A 20,410-nucleotide genomic window follows, 5' to 3' on the forward strand; every position below is an offset into this window, starting at 1 on the left:
ATGCAGCTGTTGCAAACATCTGCATGAAGGGTTTTGTGTAAATTTAAGTTTCCAACTCCTTTCAGTAAATACCAAGGAGTGTGATTTCTGGATCATGTGGTAAGAGCACTTCTAGTTTTGTAAGAAACCCCCTAATGTCACCCAAAATGGCTGTACCATTTTGCATTCCCACCAGCAATGAACAAGAGCTCCTTTTGATCCACAGCCTAGCCAGCACTTAGCGCTCCCAGTGCTCCAGATTTCTTATTGTGGGTGTAGTTTGCATTTCCCTGATGACGTATGATCTGGAACATCTTTTTCGCGTGCTTATTTGCCATCTTTATATCTTGTTGGATGAAATGTCTGTTAAGGTCTTTGTACCATTTTTAAGTCAGGTTGTTTTCTTATTGTTCAGTTTTAAGAGTTCCTGTCTATTCTAGATAAAAGTCCTTTATCAGATGTGTCTTCTGAAGATATTTTCTCCTGGTCTGTGGCTTGTCTTCTCATTCTTTTAACACTGTCTTTCATTATTTTATTTTAATGAAAGATATTTTATCAATTATGTCTTTGGTGTTGTATCTAAAAAGTTCCTGCATACCCAAAGTCATCTAAGTTTTCTCTGATGTTATTTTCCAGGGGTTTTATAATTTGACATTTTACATTTAGGCCTACAATCCGTTCTGAGTTAAATTTTGTAAATGATGTAAGGTCTGTGTCTAGACTCATTTCTTTGCATGTGGATGTCCAGTTGTCTCAGCACCATTTCTTGAAAAGACTATCTTTGCTCCACTGTATTGAACAAATGGCTTCCTTATCAAAAATTAGTTGATTATATTTATATGGTTCTATTTCTGGGCTCCCTATTTTGTTCATTTAACTATTTGGCTATTCTTTCATCAATACCATGCTGTCCTGATTACTATTGCTTGAGAGTAAGTCTTAGAGTCAAGTAATGTCAGTTCTCCATTTTTATTCTCCTTTAATAGGGTGTTGGCGGTTCTGGGTTCTCTGCCTCTCCATACCAACTTGAGAATAATTTTGTTGATAGCCACAAGAAAACTTGCTATAATTCTTCACCATCTGTTTTTTCTTTTTAGTAAAAATTTTATTGGAACTGAGCCATGACCATTAATTTACATATATCCTGTTGCTGGGTTTGCACTACAAAGGTTGTGGAACTACCTATGTGCCACAAAGCCTAAAGTATTTACCATCTTGTCTTTTCCTGAAATGTTTGCTGATCCTTGTCTATAGTAACAGGCCCTAAATTCACCTAAAACTGCCAAGCATGTTTAATATGTCAGTTGTCATTATACATCTTTTATGCTCATTGCAGTTTTAGCATCAACTTCCCTACACCCCCACCCTTATACAGAAAAGAAAGCAATTGCTTGAATTAACTTAATCTAAAATGCTAATAATTTAATCCATCATCTCAGCAAAGAGAGCATGGCAGACACTGTTAATTACTAATGCAACAGCCATTTCAACCCCTCTTACTAAGAGAACACTGAACTTTTGGAGGTGACAGTCTGCCCAACTCCTTGGCATAAATCATTATCGGTCTAAATCAATCATGAAAGTTTTCTTCCTATTTGAAAATGCTTGTTTTCATCTTCTGTTCTGCTGCCAGGGTTGACTATATGCCTGAATTTTTGGCCTAAGGTATAAATAGAAATAGGCTAGATTTCTGATAAAATTTTACCTGCCTGATAAAAAGTGACAAGCTTTGTGAAAAGAAGTCATTTCACATCCATTCTTGTTCATTCTGATTGTGATGGTGGTATGAGGATGTGATGCCAGGTGCAAGGGCAGCCACTGTGTAACCATGAGGATAATGCCAAGAGCACTGCAGAGCCCAATGTGGAGCCCTGTTACACTTGAGCCAGATACGCAAACTATCATTCCTTCCCAAGCCACCCCACAGATTCTTGAAAAATAAACAGTTAACCTTGCTGCTTAAGCTCCTTTGTGGACATGCAGTTTATGATTCATCTAAAAGATACAGGAGTTCCCTTGTGGTGCAGTGGGTTAAGGAACTGGCATAGGCACCGCAGCAGCTTGGGTCACTGCTGTGGCGTGGGTTCAGTCTCTGGCCCAGGGACTTTCACATGCCACACGCATGGACAAAAAAATAAATAAATAAAAGATAGAAGAAGATGACAAGAAGGCATTTTTCAACCTCACTGAAAGTGAAATCCATCTTCCCCCACCCTAGTCTTTAAATACAGGTTTCCCCACTATCTGAAAGTAGAACATTCCTATGAAACTTTTCGCAAGCCAAAACGGTGTAAAGCTAAGAGTATACTCTGCTTTTCAAAAGGTCACATTATGCCACTTGGCTTCTACAAAAGACCTACATTAATATGGGAATGGCCTTTTGTTTGCATGTGTAACATGAAAAAATCCTCTTTGGATTTCTTTTTCTTTTTTTTTAGGGCCACACCCATGGCATATGGAGGTTCCCAGGCTAGGGGTCCAATTGGAGCTACAGCTGCCGGCCTACACCACAGCCACAGCAACACCAGATTCGAGCCGTGTCTGTGACCTACACCACAGCTCACGGCAACACCAGATCCTTAACCCACTGAGCGAGGCTAGAGATCGAACCCGCAACCTCATGGTTCCTAGTCGGGTTCGTTTCCGCTATGTCACAACAGGAACTCCTGGATTTCTTTTCATTAATGACAATCAGCGCTAATGTAGGTCTTTCATAAAACGAAGTGGCAGAATGTGAACTTTCAAAAATGGGGGGGGGGCGGTTCCTGTACCCAGTATTTGCCAAGTGCATGCTATATATGAGGTGCTATTTTTGGTTCTTTCCTGACAGTGTCCATGTCATTCTCATAACAGCCCTGTGAGATAGGGATCTTCCCCGTTTTTCATGTGAGAGTAGTGTTACTGTCGGAAACCACACAGCTAGTAAGTCATGGAGTTTTGATTCCGGAGGAGGTAATGTCTTTGCACACTTTCTGCTCTTCTGTCGTCTCATTTTGGGGGACTATGTGATTCACATTATATAGATGTTTTCATTCAAGTAACAGGCCTGTGAGATGGGTCTCTTTATTCCAGTTTTATAAATAATTGGCAGCTACGCTTATGGGCAGTGTTTGCATGTCCCTTCCAGGTGCTCAGACCCAGAATCCATGCTCTCGTTGCTGCCACTCGGCACTGAATGATCTCTTTCACCTTCAATGTTCACAGAGCCGGCAGATCCCTAAACCTCTCTCCACCTTAAACTGACTCCTCTCTACATTTAATTCATAGCTGAGCTTCTAGGAAGGGCTTACCTGGACCTGTTCACCCCCCGGAAAGAATGAATTTCATTGTTTTAAGTTTTGAAATTATGAGTAACATTCACAAGGTTCAAAAACCAAAACATATAAAACAATTTATGGTGAAGTCTTTTTCTAAACTTTGCTCTTCAGTTTCCCAATTTTCTCCACTTTTTAAAAAGCAACCTCCTTGGGAGTTTTCTGCATATTCTCACCAACACTTGTAGAATGTATATATAAGTATATACAGATGTACAGCACCCTTATCTAAAGAGTAGGATAATATATAGGATCCTGTACTTTGCATTTTATTCCCCTTAGCAATATGACATGATTAATTTTTAACAGTCCATTTTGCATACTTTTTCACTAGAGATACTTTGGCACTTGAGATTCTTCCTGCTGCTTCTTACATCAAGACAGCTACCAATCCCTCCCTACTTGATTGGCTTCATTCAAGTGTCCTGAATACAAATCATAACACCTTTCCAAAAATTACGTCTAAATTAAAGAGGTTTTACGCTACATAAACTGTGTGCCACTTTGAAAAAACAAAAACTCCGAGGTGAATTTCAACACCATGCAACCAACCTTTGCCCTCTGCTTCCTCCAGCTGTTCATCTTTAACTGGTAGTAAAATAAACTGGCACTGGTAATACATGGCATAGATACTGTATTCCAGTGATCTGTCCAACCCTGTTAGTGACAGTTGCAATAAAATACCTTACTTTCTGTATACAACTTTCCAATGTGTTCTACCTTTTTGTCTTCTCTAGAAGTTTGAGTTGCTCTATCCTATTTTACAGATGAAGAAATTAAAGATGTTAAGTGACTTGTGTGTCAGTCCAGCCATTTTCCCCAGAACATCCAAGGTTAATGAGAAGTTTCTCAAATGTTCTGAGTAACTTCTGGATCTACAGCTACCTCTCTGTGAATGCCCCAGCTTGCAGGTATTTTTACCTTATATTCTCAACAAGGCAGCTTTGAGAATTAGGATTGTGGTTTCTGCCGTTTGTCTCCGGGTGTCGTTCCTTCCCTTTCCTGTCATGCTTGCTCAAGGAAAGGGAGAAGCCCTGTAAGCGCTGGCTATAAATGCTGCTGCGCTACTCAGCAATATAAACTCACTGGGCACATCACCTACTTGCAGACTTTACTAAATATGTTCTGATCTGATCAATCAGATTGCAGAACATGCTCAGCTCTTCTCTTTCCAATTATGCATGGGGTCCTTCAGGCCTTGAGTCACTCCAATTCTATTCAAAAATGGCAGTGAGAAGATTCAAAATAGAAAAGCACATATTTTATTTTAAAAAAGCAACAAACAAACTGTGTTTGATAGAATCTTTCACATCCTGAATTTTGTTCTAAAACTTACTTTCTGTGATGAAACATCTATGTATGGGGGCTCTTCCCTCTGAAATGGTTGTTAGAACTCCCTGGTAGCTTCAGATTATGTTTATCATTTGTAAAATATTAGTCGGACATAAAACTACTGAGACACTTTAATGATACTTTTCTTCATTAAACGAATCTTTTACATCGTGCCTAAGATCGTTGGTTAAATGTGATGTCGTACCGAGAAAAATTGAATTGTGCAAGTCAAACATGTAAAAACAATCATTTTCAGCACAGCAAAGGAAATAAAAACCAAAACGAAAAGACAACTCACAGAATGGGAGAAAATATTTGCAAGTGAAGCAACCAAGAGATTACTCTCCGAAATATAAACAGCTCATGTAGTGCTCTCTCTCAAAAAAAAAAAAAAAAAACAGCAATAAACAAACAACTCAATCAAAAAATGTGCAGAAAATCTAAACAGATATTTCTTCAAAGAAGACATAAGGATGGCTAAACATCACATGAAAAGATGTAAAACATTATTAATTATTAGAGAAATGCAAATCAAAACTACCTTGAGGTATCACCTCACACGAGTCAGAATGGCCATCATCAAAAAGTCTCCAAACAATAAATGCTGGAGAGGGTGTGGAGAAAAGGGAACCCTCCTACACTGTTGGTGTGGATATAAATATGGAGAACAGTATGGAGGTTCCTTAAAAAACTAAAAATAGAACTTCCATCCGACCTAGCAATCCCACTCCTGGGCAAATATCCAGACAAAACCATAATTTGAAAAGATACTTGCACCCGAATGTTCATTGCAGCACTATTTACAACAGCCAAGACATGCAAGCAACCTAAATGTCCATTGACAGATGACTGGACAAAGAAGATGAGATGTAATATATATATAATGGAATACTACTTAGCTATAAAAAAAGAATAAAATAATACTATTTGGAGCAACGTGGATGGACTTAGAGATTATCATACTAAGTGAGCTAACTCAGAGAAAGACAAATATCATGTGATATCACTTATGTCATTGGGCAGGACCCTATAGGTCTTCCCAGAACAGACCCCCCACTCATGTCCTCCATGTCTTCTGCCTATTTAAAACTTTAGTCAAAGAATCAATTTAATCACAGAAGTGAAAAAATACAGAGAAAAAGGAAAAGAGTCAAGCAAGACAGAATAATAATAGTTTAGCCACTCAACAAAGTCAAGGACCTAGAGTTCTTCCTGAAGAACTAGAGATAATATTCTGAGTCTTGTCTTTGGAGCTGTTTTTCAGATGCTGAAGCCCCCAGTGGGTGGAAGACTATTAATTGTAGACCCCAGACTGATTGCAAGCAGAAGGCAGATGATGTTGACTCCCAATGACCTCACCGCCCACCAAAAAGAAAAATGTCCAGGAGCTGACCACATCCTGCTCCTTGGACACTGTAAGACTCCTCACTACCCTCTCCAAGGGAGGCACAGTCCTTGAGGCACCAGCCTGCTGTGTTCCCTCTTTGTCTGCCAATTAAACCTATTTTTTCTGTCTCCTCCAACTCTGCCTTCGCATTTCTTTTATTTTTTTTTGTCTTTGTTGTTGTTGTTGTTGTTGTTATTGTTGCTGTTTCTTGGGCTGCTCCCGCGGCATATGGAGGTTCCCAGGCTAGGGGTCTAATCAGAGCTGCAGCTACCGGCCTACGCCAGAGCCACAGCAACGTGGGATCCGAGCCGTGTCTGCAACCTACACCACAGCTCACGGCAACGCCGGATCGTTAACCCACTGAGCAAGGCCAGGGACCGAACCCGCCACCTCATGGTTCCTAGTCGGATTCGTTAACCACTGCGCCACGACGGGAACTCCCTGCCTTCGCATTTCTATTTGGCATTGGTGTACAGAGGGAGCTGATATTTTGGCAACACTTACATGTAGAATATTTAAAAAATTATACGAATGAACATATTTATAAAACTTTCGACTCGCAGACATAGAAAACAAACTTATGGTTACCAAAGAGGAAATGTCGTGGGGAGGGATAAATGAGAACTTTGGGATTAACATATACACACTACTATGTATAAAATAGGTAATTAACAAGGTCATACTGTATAGCTCAGAGAACTCTACTCAATATTATGTAATAAACTATAAGGGGAAAGGATCCAAACTATTTGCAGATGACATGATACTATACCTAGAGAATCCTAAAGATTCTACCAGAAAACTGTTAGAACTCATCCGTGAATTCGGCAAAGTCACAGGATACAAAATTAATACACAGAAATCGATGGCATTTCTATACACTAACAATGAAAGAGCAAAAAGAGAAACTGGGAGGCAACCCCATTTACCATCACATCCAAAAAGAATAAAATACCTAGGAGTAAACCTACCTAAAGAGACAAAAGACCTGTACTCTGAAAACTATAAGACACTGATGAAAGAAATCAAAGATGACACAAATAGATGGAAAGACATACCATGCTCGTGGATTGGAAGAGTTAATATTATCAAAATGACTATACTACCCAAGGCAATCTACAGATTCAATGCAATCCCTATCAAATTACCAAGGACATTTTTCACAGAACTCGAACAAAATATTTTAAAGTTTGTTTGGAAGTACAACAGACCCAGAATAGCCAAAGCCATCCTGAAAAAGAAAAATGGAGCTGGAGGAATCAGGCTCCCAGACTTCAGACTATACTACAAAGCAACAATCATCAAAACCACATGGTACTGGCACAAAGACAGAACTATAGATCAGTGGAACAGGAGGGAAAGCCCAGAATTAAACCCACACACCTACAGCCAACTCATCTATGACAAAGGAAGAAAGACTATACAATGGAGAAAGGACAGCTTGTTCAATAAGTGGTGCTGGAAAAACTGGACAGCCACATGGAAAAGAATGAAATTAGAACTCCCCCCACACCATACACAAAAATAAACTCCAAATGGATTAAAGACATAGATATAAGACCAGATACTATAAAACTCTTAGAGAAAAACATAGGCCAAACACTCTCTGGACATAAACGACAGCAATATCTTCTCAGATCCACCTCTTAGAGTATTGACAGTAAAAAGAAAAATAAACAAATGGGACCTACTCAAACTTCAAAGTTTCTGCACAGCAAAAGAAACCCTAAACAACACAAAAAGCCAACCCACAGAATGGGAGAGAATCTTTGCAAATGAATCAACTGACAAGGGGTTAATCCCCAAAATTTATAAACACCTTATGCAGCTCCATACCAAAAAAACAAAGAATCCCATCAAAAAATGGGCAGAAAATCTAAACAGACAGTTCTCCAAAGAAGACATACAGATGGCCGAGAAACACATGAAAAGATGTTCAACATCACTCATTATTAGAGAAATGCAAATCAAAACCACTCTGAGGTACCACCTTACACCAGCCAGAATGGCCAGCATCCAAAAGTCTACAAACAATAAGTGCTGGAGAGGGTGTGGAGAAAAAGGAACCCTGTTACACTGTTGGTGGGATTGTAAATTGGTGCAACCACTATGGAAAACAGGATGGAGATTCCTCAGAAAACTAAAAATAGAACTACCATTTGATCCAGCAGTCCCACTCCTGGGCATCTATCCAGAGAAAACCACGACTCGCAAAGACGCATGTACTCCGATGTTCATTGCAGCACTATTTGTGATAGCCAAGACATGGAAACAACCTAAATGTCCACTAACAGAGGAGTGGATCAAGAAGAGGTGGTCCATATAGACAATGGAACATTACTCAGCCATTAAAATAAATGAAATAACCAGCATTTTTAGCAACGTGGATGGACCTAGAAATTATCGTGCTAAGTGAAGTCAGCCAGACAATGACACACCAACCTCAAATGCTTTCACTGACATGTGGAATCTGAAAAAAGGACAGACTGAGCTTCTTTGCAGAACAGATGCTGACTCACAGACACTGAAAAACTTAGGGTCTCCAGAGGAGACAGTTTGGGGGGTGGGGGGATGTGCTTGGGTTGTGGGATGGGAATCCTGTGAAATCAGATTGTTATGATCATTATACAACTACAGATGTGATAAATTCATTTGAGTAATTTAAAAAAAATAAGAAAAAAAAAAGAAAAGAATCAGAAAACAAAGTGTATATGTATCTGCATAACTGAATCACTTTGCTGTACACTTGAAACACAACATTGTAAAGCAACCATACTCCAATATAAAATAAAAATTAAAAAAATCATTTTCATGTGCATTACTGATGCCTGATTATTCCAAAGTGATGTGGTGATAGATGAGTGCCCTTTTCATGTGTCTATCCAAGGTTAACATTACATGACTATTTTGAAATGTTTATGTTTTGGAATATTGGTAAGTTGGGGGAAATGGAGGTGGTTATCTGAGAGACTGGGGAGATAGAAGAAGTCTTAGAGAGATTTTTTAAAATGCACTATGGGGAGTTCCCATCATGGCGCAGTGGTTAACGAATCCGACTAGGAACCATGAGGTTGCAGGTTTGACCCCTGGCCTGGCTCAGTGGGTTAAGGATCCGGCATTGCCGTGAGCTGTAGCGTAGGTCGCAGATGCGGCTCAGATCCCGCGTTGCTGTGGCTCTGGCGTACGCCGGTAGCTACAGTTCCGATTCGACCCCTAGCCTGGGAACCTCCATATGCCGTGGGAGCGGCCCAAGAAATGCCAAAAAGAGGAGGAAAGAAAAAAGCAACAAAAAAAAGGACTATGGGAGTTCCCTGGTGGCACAGTGGGTTAAGGATCCAGCAATGTCACTGCTATGGCTCAGATCACAGCTGTGATGCGGGTTCAATTCCTGGGCCCAGAACTTCCCTATGCTGCAGGTGCCACCAAAATGAAAAAATTAAAAATGGACTGCAGGAGTTCCCATCGTGGCGCAGCGGAAATGAATCCGACTAGGAACTGTGAGGTTGCAGGTTCGATCCAGCATTGCCGTGATCTGTGGTGTAGGTCGCAGATGTGGCTCAGATCTGGTGTTGCTGTGGCGCAGGCGCAGGCGGGCAGCTACAGCTCTGATTAGACCCCTAGCCTGGGAACCTCCATATGCCTAAAACGACAAAAAGACCAAAAAAAAAAAAAAAAAAAAGGGACTGCAAATGACATATAAGGTAGATCACAGGAACTTAATCCCAACTTTGTAATTTGACGGCAAATTTGTAAAACTCTTTGTAAGGATGCAACTGGCAGTTGGTACAAGCATAGATAAAGAGTAGAGTATGATGGAGCATGATAATGTGTGAAAATAGCATGTGTCCATGTATGTGTAACTGGGTCACCATGCTGTACAGCAGAAAAAAATTATATTGGGGAAATCACTATTAAACATAATAGTAATAATAATAAAAGCTGAGACCATGATAAAATAAACTTATATGAAAAAAAAGACTAGAGGTAAAACATTTTCTAAACGATGTAGACCAAAGCATTAGTGGTGATTATTATCTTTGTGATGGAACCGCAAGTAATTTCTTTTACTATGTTTCTACGTTAGAAAGTTTTTATGTAATTAATACATATTGCTTTATAATCAGAATGAAGTAAGAGTTGATAATCCTAAAAGTGATGACTATTCAAAATGCCAGTCACATACAGTTTTTGAAAGTTTATTGTTTAGGAGTTCCCACTTGGCTCGGCGGTAATGAACCCAACTAGTATCACTGAGGATGTGTGTTTGATCCCTGGCCTCGCGTGGGGGGTTAAATATCCAGCATTGCTGTGAACTGTGGTATAGGCCACAGATGTGGCTCAGATCCTGCATGGCTGTGGCTGTGGCTGTGGCTGGCAACTGTAGCTCTGATTCCAGCCCTAGCCTGGGAACTTCCATATGCCGTGGGTATGGCCCTAAAAAGCAAAAAGCGGAAAAAAAAAAAAAAAGAAAGAAAGAGAGAAAAGGAGGGAGAGAGAGAAGGAGGGAGGAAGGGAGAAAACAAGGCATTTGTATGTCAAGTGTCTGCACACCAAGAGCCTAAACAGCCTGAAACAGTACATACTATTAATGGCGATGCAGTTAAGTGTCATGAAGCTCATAGTTGCACATGGAAAACAATTTTGAAGAGTAATTTTAAAGGATTTTTATAGTTATGATCCGGGGGAAGGAAAATCTTCATTGCTGCCCCCCCCCCAATAAAATGTCACAGATAAAAATGTAAAAAATTCAAATCTGAAAAATAGTCATAGGTTCTGAATGACCCTATTAGGAAGGACCTAGAATGAGCACCGGATTTATGTGTGATTTCTTTTCATGGGATTTATAGGCAGCAAGGTGCTGGTTTTGGTTTTTGTTCCTTTTGCTCAATGAACCCAACCACTTGTTGATGCAACAGTTCTCATACTTTTGTCATATAAATTTCCAGCTTCGCTGTACCTTCTAAGGGCTTTGGAGTACCTCCAAAGCAGCACTCCCGGGAGAGGGTAATCCGTGGGAGAGGTGGCAGTGTCATTGTGCCTGGTGCACACTGATTCTAGTCACAGCCCTGCCTAAATCTCCAAGCTGTTCCTATTTTATTTTGTATTTTCATCAGAATATTTTTTGCTTTTTTTAGCTAGAGGATTTTTACTCTTCTCCTGGAGTGGAAAGAATAATTTATGATTAAATTGGCTACAAAAATTGGTTCAGGAAAAAAAAAAATGGTTGTTTCACATGAGGTTCCAGACCGAGGGGAGCAGAGAGGAAAGCAGGGTAAGTAAGGATTGTGTGGTTCGCGGGTGTAGCCGTGGCTTCTTCCTCTGGAGGACACTCTCTGTCTCCCCACAAGGCTCAGTGGGACGTGGATTTCACAGCCAGAGGCCCAAGCATCTAGCAGTCATGTGAGAACCAGGCCCAGCGGCACCTTTGGGTGGGGGGCATGTCTAAGCATCTGTTACACGGGGAGGCAGACACAGGCAGCCACCTGCTAGGGGCGTGCTCTGGGCCAGGCTCTGGGTGAGGCCACAGTTTACAGGCACACGGTGACTCGGTCGCTGGGAAAAGCCCAAGACGAAGACACTCTTCTGAGCCCCATGTTACACATGAGGAAACTCTGCTCAGACGGCACAGACGAATGACCAAGACCACACGGCCGGAAAGGGGTGAACGGGGCTGGCAAACCCAGGCCCACTGGTCCCACTGTTGAAGCCAGCTGGGCAGCCTCTGACCAGTCCTTGATGACGGGCCAGGAGGCAGCCCAGGGGCGCCCTTCAGCATGTGCGGACCAGGAGAAGGTGTCCCGTGATGACACCGACGGGACACAATTCGATTTCTTCTTCACATGACAGGACTTTTTTTGTAAACCTAACACAGCACATAAGAGTGTTGGAAGGAACGGTGTGTATTTTGAGTCCATCACTTGGGACAATTTTCATGGGATAGACTCACACATGCTAAATGTGTCTGCAGACACTGATAACTGTTCCCCTATCGAATAAATGAGCACAGACAGGTGAAGTGGTTTCATCTGAGAATGAGATTTATAATTGGTTTAATGGGATGCTTTCATAAATAAATCCAGTAATACTTAGTAATAAGAGCTGCTTGAATGGCACGTTTTAGTCTAGAAAGGAGTTCTACATAACACGACGATTTAACTGACCAGTGTCCATAAGACAGAACAGAATGGTTTATTCTACAGAGAACAGCACCAGCTAACAACCCCCGTCTCGAGCCCCGTTTGTCATAAAGCAGCGTAAAATCACTCATACGTGACATCGACACAGCCGTAACTCCTTTTGGGTGCAATTCTTTATGGATTCCCCGGCACGCCACCATCTCCAGGGAAAGGCCCTGTCCCATTAAGTTCATGCCACGCGCTCTGCCACCCTCTGCACCCAGCCCACTGCCATCGCCTCCTACTTGTAGACCTGCTGCAGCAGGAATGAAGCTTTCAGGTCCTGGGTCCTGCTTTGCAGCCCCTCCCCCGTCACCACCGCCATTCTGGGAACTCAGCATCCCCGGGGGCCCTGCCCACCCCGGCCTCACAGGCCCGGGCGCCCTCAGAGCCACGGAGGAAGGAGGGCCTCGCCCCCCCCCCCCCAGCCTCGGCCAGCCCCGCCCACCAGGACCACGCCCCGCCCCGTCGCCCTGGGAAACAGCTCCCCGAGATCGCGGATCCCCGCATCCCGCACTCACCACACCTCCCGGCCCCCCACCCGCACCCCGAGCCCCTCCCGGGGGTCCCGCGGACGCCTCAACGACACGTGACAGAAACGGACAGGCGTCCGAGGTACCGCCGTGGACTTTAATGGCTGCGAGACCTTAAAGGGGACCAGACCTTCCTCAGCCACACGCAGTGTCGGGCGGGATGAGGCCGCCGCTGAGGTCTGGCCCGGCTCGGGGACCCAGGTCTCACCGCCCGGCCTCGGGCAGGGGCTCCTCGGCCCCCTCCTCAGCCCCCCGGGAGACGCTGCTGGCCTGGAAGAGGCTGCTGAGGGTCTCGTTGTGGCTCCTGGCCCTCTGCACGTGCTCGGGGGCGATGCGCATCTTGCGGCTGCTGCGGGCCTCTGTGGCTGCCAGCTCCAGGATGTTGGCCGTCAGGTACTCGAGGACGCCGGCCAGGAACACAGGGGTGTGCGAGCTCAGGCGCTCCGCATAGCGACCCTCTCGCAGGTAGCGGTCCACGCGGCTCACCGGGAATTGCAGCTCTGCTCTTGAGGAGCGCGAGAGGGCGTGCTTCTTAGGAGGATTGCATTGCGGGAGGTTTCTTTTCCGAGACATGTTGGCTGGGTTCTGTCCCGGATCGGCCCAGCGTGACTATCCCGCTGTCCCGGGTCTCCTGAGAGGCCACTACGACTTTCTGCTGCAGGATCCCTGGGCGGCTGCCTCATATTGGCCTGGGGCCTTTGTGACACCTCTGACTTTGTGATGTCATCTGTGTCCTCTGAACCCTGATCAGGACTGGCCTAGAAATGCCTGTGGTAGGAACCTCTGTTTTAGGGAACTCTTTCTACATCACTTTAACAGTCTAGCAATTTTTTTTTTAAAGGATGTTTCAATGGAGCCACTGTCCTGTCTATAGGACGCTGCTTCAGGTTATCTGAGCCCAGCCTTGCATTGGCTTGGAATGGTTTGCATCCATCTGTAAACTGGTGGCCACTGGCAGACATGCAGAATGCCTTGTACAGTAGAGCTCCGTTTCTCTGCACCCTCATACTGTAATAAAACCAACCCTGCCTCCATTTTCACATCTCAATACCTTTTTTCAATATTTCTATGTTTTCTCATTGGTTTATCTTTTGGCTACAGTGTCTGCCAATTCCCTCATGAGTTAAATACATTCCTCAAACACACTTGCACTTCGTATCTTAAGTGTCATGAGTTTCTCGGTTTAAAAATACCTTTTAGGAGTTCCCGTCGTGGCGCAGTGGTTAACGAATCCGACTAGGAACCATAGGTCGCGGGTTCGGTCCCTGGCCTCGCTCAGTGGGTTGACGATCCGGCGTTGCCGTGAGCTGTGGTGTAGGTCGCAGACGCGGCTCGGATCCTGCGTTGCTGTGGCTCTGGCGTAGGCCGGTGGCTACAGCTCGGATTCGACCCCTAGCCTGGGAACCTCCATATGCCGCGGGAGCAGCCCAAGAAATGGCAAAAAGACACACACACACACACACACACACACACAAGAACTAAACATGAAGATGTAAAAAATAAATTAATTAATTAATTTAAAAAAATACCTTTTAACTGTTGTAGAGATCACACTGATAGGCCAGGTGAACTCCAAAGACAGAAAAGTGTGTCTCATTCTCCGCCAAAGCCCAGGAGTGCCCTGTCTTGTTCCTTCTAGATGATTCCAGAGCACCGAGAGGATGTTGGTGATTTCGTTTTTCTAATTTTAATTTTATATTTTAATTCTCCTCGATACTAGTTTTATGCTTCTGCTTTCTTCTCGCTCATTTATAGCTGCTACGTGATTCCCCTTGTTGGCAGAAGAGGTGGAGAATTTGGACTTAGGATCAGACCATCTGGAGATCTCTATGAGTGGGTCCACAGAGACCTAGTCTCCACTGAGGTACAGACAAGAGACAATCTCGTTTTCTAGTCCGTGTTTCTCTATCTGTTCACTAGTCAAATCATACCCTCTAGAGGCAAACAGTTTTTTGCTATCTGGACCAGTTAGTTTTTCTTTCTATGCTTACATGTAACCGTGGGTGAAACTGTAGAACTGAAGCTACAACCGCTCTTTCTCTGTGCCTAAATGTTGAGGTGTCTGTAATTCAGAAATGCCTTCACCTCGGATGTGTGAGTGTGGAATGTTTTCCTATGCTGAATGCTATTAAGGGAAGAGATTGCGACATCTCTTCAAGTAATGGCGCTCTGTTCTGATTGGCATATCTGCATCAATTGCTTACACAAATTGAATATTCCTAGCTTTCCTTAAGAATAAGGAAGCTGAATTACGATACTCTAAATTAACTACTTTTAAACAATATATATTCTCCCAGAAACCCCTCCACAATTATTTTAAGAAATCAACGCTTCTATATTGAGAGGTGGTCTTTTTCCCAGACAGGACCATCAACCGCTGTCTTGTCTTGAGGCCACACAATTCTCAGGACAGAGCAGAGGGGGAGCCTTGACAACGGGGTGCAGGGCTGGGCCCGCCTCCCTACCGTGCCACCCACTTGCCATGGGACCCTGGGAGAGCGGACTGGCATCTCTGGGCCCAAGTGGCCTCTGCTACAAAATGGAGACCCTAAACAAGAATCCCTGGCCTCTGTGCCCCACTCACCCCATTTTAATAGAAAACTGTTCTTAGGGGAAAGTCACAGACTGGTAACTGTACACCTCGAAGAGAACTTTGCAATAATTTAGTCCAACAGCGTCATTTTCTAGCCATGGAAGCTGACGTGTCCCAAGTAAACGACACTTACAGGAGACCAGAACCCAGTCTCCCTCCCTCTTCTTTCGCTGTTTTGCTCCTTTGTGTCGTGAAGACTCTCTCTCTCATGGTCAAGTTGGCAAGTTATTCTCATTCTACATCTCAGAACTGAAATATCTCAAACCACAGTATCTAACCTGCCACCCCGCTGCAAACTCGTTTCCCTTAGTGGATGTTGCATTAACAGAAGTTTAGAGATATTTTGCCCTCAGTGATTCAAGAACCCAAAATATGAGGGATCAGTCTTTTGTGTTCATGAAGGACTCTGCAAGAGAAATGCTAAATGAAACACCAAATGCAGAGCCTGCTCACTGCTTGTCCTTAGAATTGGAACCGTACACCTAAAAGAATAAATTAAAATGACCACTGCAGCCACGACATGGAAACAACCTAAATGCCCACTGAGAGATTACCAAGATGTGGTACATATGTACGATGGAATTCTACTCGGCCATAAAAAGGACAAAATAATGCCATTTGTAGCGACATGGATGCAACTAGAGAGTCTCATACTAAGTGAAGTCAGTCAGAAAGAGAAAGAAAAAGGACCATATGATATCACTTCTATAGGGAATCTAAAATACGGCACAAATGAACCCCTCTGCAGAAAAGAAACAAACTCACAGGGAGAACAGACTGGTGGTTGCCAAGGGGAAAGGGGGAGGCAGTGGGATGGACGGGGAGTTCGGGATTGGTGGACGCAAACTATTGCATTTAGAATGGATAAGCAACGAGGTCCTACTGGGTAGCGCAGGGAACTATATCCAATCTATTGAGATAGAACAGGACAGAATACGAGAAGAAGAAAGTACATATATGTATAACTGGGTCCCTTTGCTATATGGCAGAAATTGACACAATACTGTACATCAACTACAGTTTAATAAAAACATTTTAATAATAATAAAATAAATGACTTTTTTTTTTTCTATTTCCAGCTGCACCTGCAGCACATGAAGTCTCCCAGGCTGGAGGTGCAGCTGCCCGTCTACGCCACAGCAACGCCGGATCCAAGCTGCACCTGCAACCTACACTGCAGCTCATGGCAACGCTGGATCCTTAACCCACTTAGCAAGGCCAGGGATTAAACCCACATCCTCATGGACACTATGTGGGGTTCTTAACACACTGTGCCACAACGGGAACTCCTAAAATGACTGCTGCACTGCTAATCAAACATGATTTGTGGGCAGACATGGGTCCTTAAATTATTTGTTACTAGTCAGCTATAAGAGGTAAAGAAATTGAGTTAGCTTTCAGGAGTTGCCAGCGTGGCTCAGAGGTAACAAACCCGACTAGTATCCATGAAGACGGGAGTTCGATCCTTGGCCCCGTTCAGTGGGTTGAGGATCTGTTGTTGCCATGACCTGTGGTATAGGTTGCAGACATGGCTGGGATCTGGCATTGCTATGGCTGTGGTGTTGGCCTGCAGCTTATAATTAAATAAGACTATATATCATTTGGCAATGAATTTGTATAACAGAAAATGTTGCCCCCATACCAAAGACCATTTAAAAAGCACCATGCTACACCAATTCACCGAACAAGAAGATTTCATCCTTTTCTTTTCTTTTTTTTTTTGGCTTTTGTCTTTTTTGGGGCCGCACTCGTGACATATGGAGGTTTCCAGGCTAGGGGTCAAATCAGAGCTACGGCTGCCAGCCACGGCCACAGCCACCGCCACCGCCACATGAGATCCAAGCCGCATCTGTGACCTATACCACAGCTCACAGCAACGCCAGATCCTTAACCCACTGAGCAAGGCCAGGGATTGAACCTGCAACCTCAAGGTTCCTAGTTGGATTCATTTTCACTGCGCCACGACGGGAACTCCCAAAAACTGTGGTTTTAGAATTAATGTACAATGAGAATAATGACCTCAACTCTCTTAAGGAGCCACGTATGTGCTGTACATGAGTGAAGTGGGTCACACATGAGGTACAATAGGGAAGGGTGACGACCATGGAAAACCGAAAGGCCCAGCATTACAAGCAGCGAGCCCTCTTCATCCGACCATCACCACGCCTGGCCAGCCGTTTGTATTCCACACAAGAAGCCAGGAGTGGAGGTCTGCAGGTGAAAAATGTGACTCTAAAATGGTGGCAGAGAATGAATTTTCCTTTAAAAACATCACTGTAGGCCTCATTGTCCTATCTGCTGACATGATTAGGTCTTTAAGTGACAGGACTAGAGTAGGATAATTCGTTTTAATATCCTAATACAAGATTAAAGGCAGAGAATGTTAAGGAAGTTTGGGAGACTGTGGTAAGCTCATAACCACCCGAGAAAGGAATCCAGGACCCTAGCAACAGTCTACACCACCCTGAAGGAAGACCAGGTGCATCTAAGTGCCAGACACACTCAAGCCACAAACCTGATCGTTAAAACCCAAAACAACAGATATGGCATCTGGATCTTGTTAGTAGTCCTTTTCAAGTAGCATTTCTGCATGGAGCCAAGAGAGAAAAATACAGGTGAAAGAGGGGAAAAAAAAAAACCTAGAGGAGTTCCTGTCATGACTCAGTAGTTAATGAACCCGACTAGGAACCATGAGGTTGTGGGGTCGATCCCTGGCCTCGCTCAGTGGGTTAAGGATCCGGCGTTGCCCTGAGCTGTGGTGTAGGTCGCAGATGCAGCTTGGATCCCACGTTGCTGTGGCTGTGGTGTAGGCTGGGCGGCTCCAGCTCCGATTCGACCCCTCGCCTGGGAGCCTCCATATGCCATGGGAGCGGCCCTAGAAAAGGCCAAAAAAAAAAAAAAAAAAGCCTAGATAAAAGGGGACATTACACCAAAACCTGAGATGAATGATCATAGTTTAGTATCTGTTACCACCCTTTTGCTAACATACATATGATGTCAAATACCGCCGTGACAGTCCCGGATACACCTTATTGGGTCAGTGACGCAGGACTTGACGTGAACCCAAAAATGAGGAAGAGGGTGGTCTTCTCCCCTTCTCCATTTTCCCTTTTTCTTTATCAAAATAAGGTCATCTCAGTCCTTGGGCCAAGGCCTGCTCGCCCGCCCGCTTGTGTCTCTCACAAGGGTCCTACGCTCATCAACCCACCCTCTGCCGCTCACTGAATTCTTTCTGCTCTGAGACAAAAGCACCCGAGCTTCAGGAAGTCCTCCCTCCAGGTGAGTGGCTGCAATTAAAGACAGTAGGTTCAAGTCCCTGCCTAGAGATCATGGGTTCGAGTCCCAGTCTGAGGTTCAGAGGGTTCAAGGCCCCATCTGAGTTTTGACAGGGCTCCAGTCCCGCCTGGGAAGAAACGTGGTTTCCTTAAGGGGCCGCTTTGGCATTTGCTCTCTAGCGAAATGATGTATTGATTCCGAGGTGATCCTCTTCCTTGAATTGTACCTTGAGGCTGCCACATCTCTCTCTGAAGCGTCAGGTGGTCCTTGTCCGTCCACTTCCCGGCAGGACCTGTCCGATGCGGAGGCCAAGGGAGCCTGAGTCTTCAGAACACCTCTCCTCTCAAAAGCTGTTCTCAGCAAAGAGCCAGCCTGGCTCCAGCCCTTGTAAGCAGGCCGACCCTGAGCTGAAAATACTCTAAAGGTTCTTCTCAGGCTCAACAGCTGAGCTCACGTGGTCTCACATGGGATGTTTTCTGCCACTGTTGACCCATGTCTGACCCTGGACGGCTGTGACACTGCTTCTGATCACAGATCTGGTTTGGCAGCCGCGCCCTCGCCGGCCCCTGTCCCTGCTCCCTCGGGTTTCACCTGCCCCTCCCAACAGGACACTGGTGCTCCCTCTGCAGGGCTCGAGTTAGAACGAATCCTTCCTCACCGCCCCTTCCTGCCTTTTCAACATGCACAAAAGCCTGACCTTGGGTGGCTCTTGCCTTCCCAAGGGCAGTGATTCTTGGCCTCCCTCCCCCGAGAAGACGATGCCCAGTCACACACAGGAGGGCATTTGGCGGGGTGCCGCATTCAGAGTGGTGACATGTGGGCCGTGGCCCCCACGTCTCCTGTGAACCCACAGGCACGGCTGCAGCACGATTCCTACAGGGACGGCGGCACCGCTCTGCCTGATCCACGCACGACGTCCAGGTGACTCTGCAGAGGTCAGGAAAGTTCAACCTCCAAACTCGGACACCAGATAGAGAGGCTGAAAGAGCCCAGGAAGCCTGGCTCCCTGCAGGTGTCACCGGGACACTCTGCTGACTACGGCCTGGACTGGGAGGTGACCACCTGAGCACGCGGCCCTGCTACCCGACACGGTTTGCCCACCTCCCACGACTCCTCTGGCCCTGAATGACCTCCCCTGCTGTGACGTCTGCTGAGGAACCCAGGACACTGTGCTTTGTGCTCAACCAAGCCACAGCCCTAAGCCACATAAGCTGCTTTTAGTAACAGACCGCTATTGAACCAACGGGGCAGGATTTCAGAACAATGACGGATGGCCTGGCACTACCCACCCTGGGCGCACTCCCTGGTGGCTGAAGGACACTGGAAGCGCAAAGATGCTCCACCTGAGGGGTGGGGTGGCACGACTGGTGTCATCACGTGACCAGCTGAGGTGACCTTCAGCAGGAGAGGCCTGCTTGCTGCTCAAATGAAGAGACGAGTAAGAGTGGAACGTGGCTAAGGCTTGGGGGCTTCGCGGCTCTGATGACTCATCACTAAGTTGTGGGCTGGACATCTTGACAATGAGGATTCTGCACACATGTGGCTGAATGAGCACCAGGTGTCAAGAAAGGTTTCTTGGATTCACACAAGCACCCGCTTCAACGAGCTCTAAGCACAACTGACACTTACTCTGAGGATACATCTGAGAAGTTGGCAAAGGGTAAGCCAGCTCCGATGAGGACTGTGTGGTTCGCGGGTGTAGCCCTGGCTTCTTCCTCTGCAGGACACTCTCTGTCTCCCCACAAGGCTCAGTGGGACGTGGATTTCAAAGCCAGAGGCCCAAGCATCGGGCAGTCATGTGAAAACCAGGCCCAGCGGCA

The 20,410-nt window shown here is 45.0% G+C and overlaps 1 protein-coding gene across 1 annotated transcript; it reads right to left on the reverse strand.

Moving 5' to 3' along the window:
- Positions 1-12,925: 12,925 nt before the first annotated feature.
- On the reverse strand, positions 12,926-20,103 carry LOC125118006 (histone H2A.Y-like). Its single transcript, XM_047764187.1, has 4 exons — positions 19,880-20,103; positions 19,468-19,517; positions 19,123-19,181; positions 12,926-13,249 (listed from the first exon to the last, which is right to left on the reverse strand). The coding sequence occupies exons 1-4, from the start codon at positions 20,101-20,103 to the stop codon at positions 12,926-12,928; spliced, it is 657 nt and encodes a 218-aa protein (XP_047620143.1).
- Between the last annotated feature and the right edge of the window lie 307 nt (positions 20,104-20,410).

The sequence above is a fragment of the Phacochoerus africanus genome, chromosome X (genome assembly GCF_016906955.1).
Source record: "Phacochoerus africanus isolate WHEZ1 chromosome X, ROS_Pafr_v1, whole genome shotgun sequence".
Taxonomy (NCBI): Eukaryota; Metazoa; Chordata; class Mammalia; order Artiodactyla; family Suidae; genus Phacochoerus; species Phacochoerus africanus.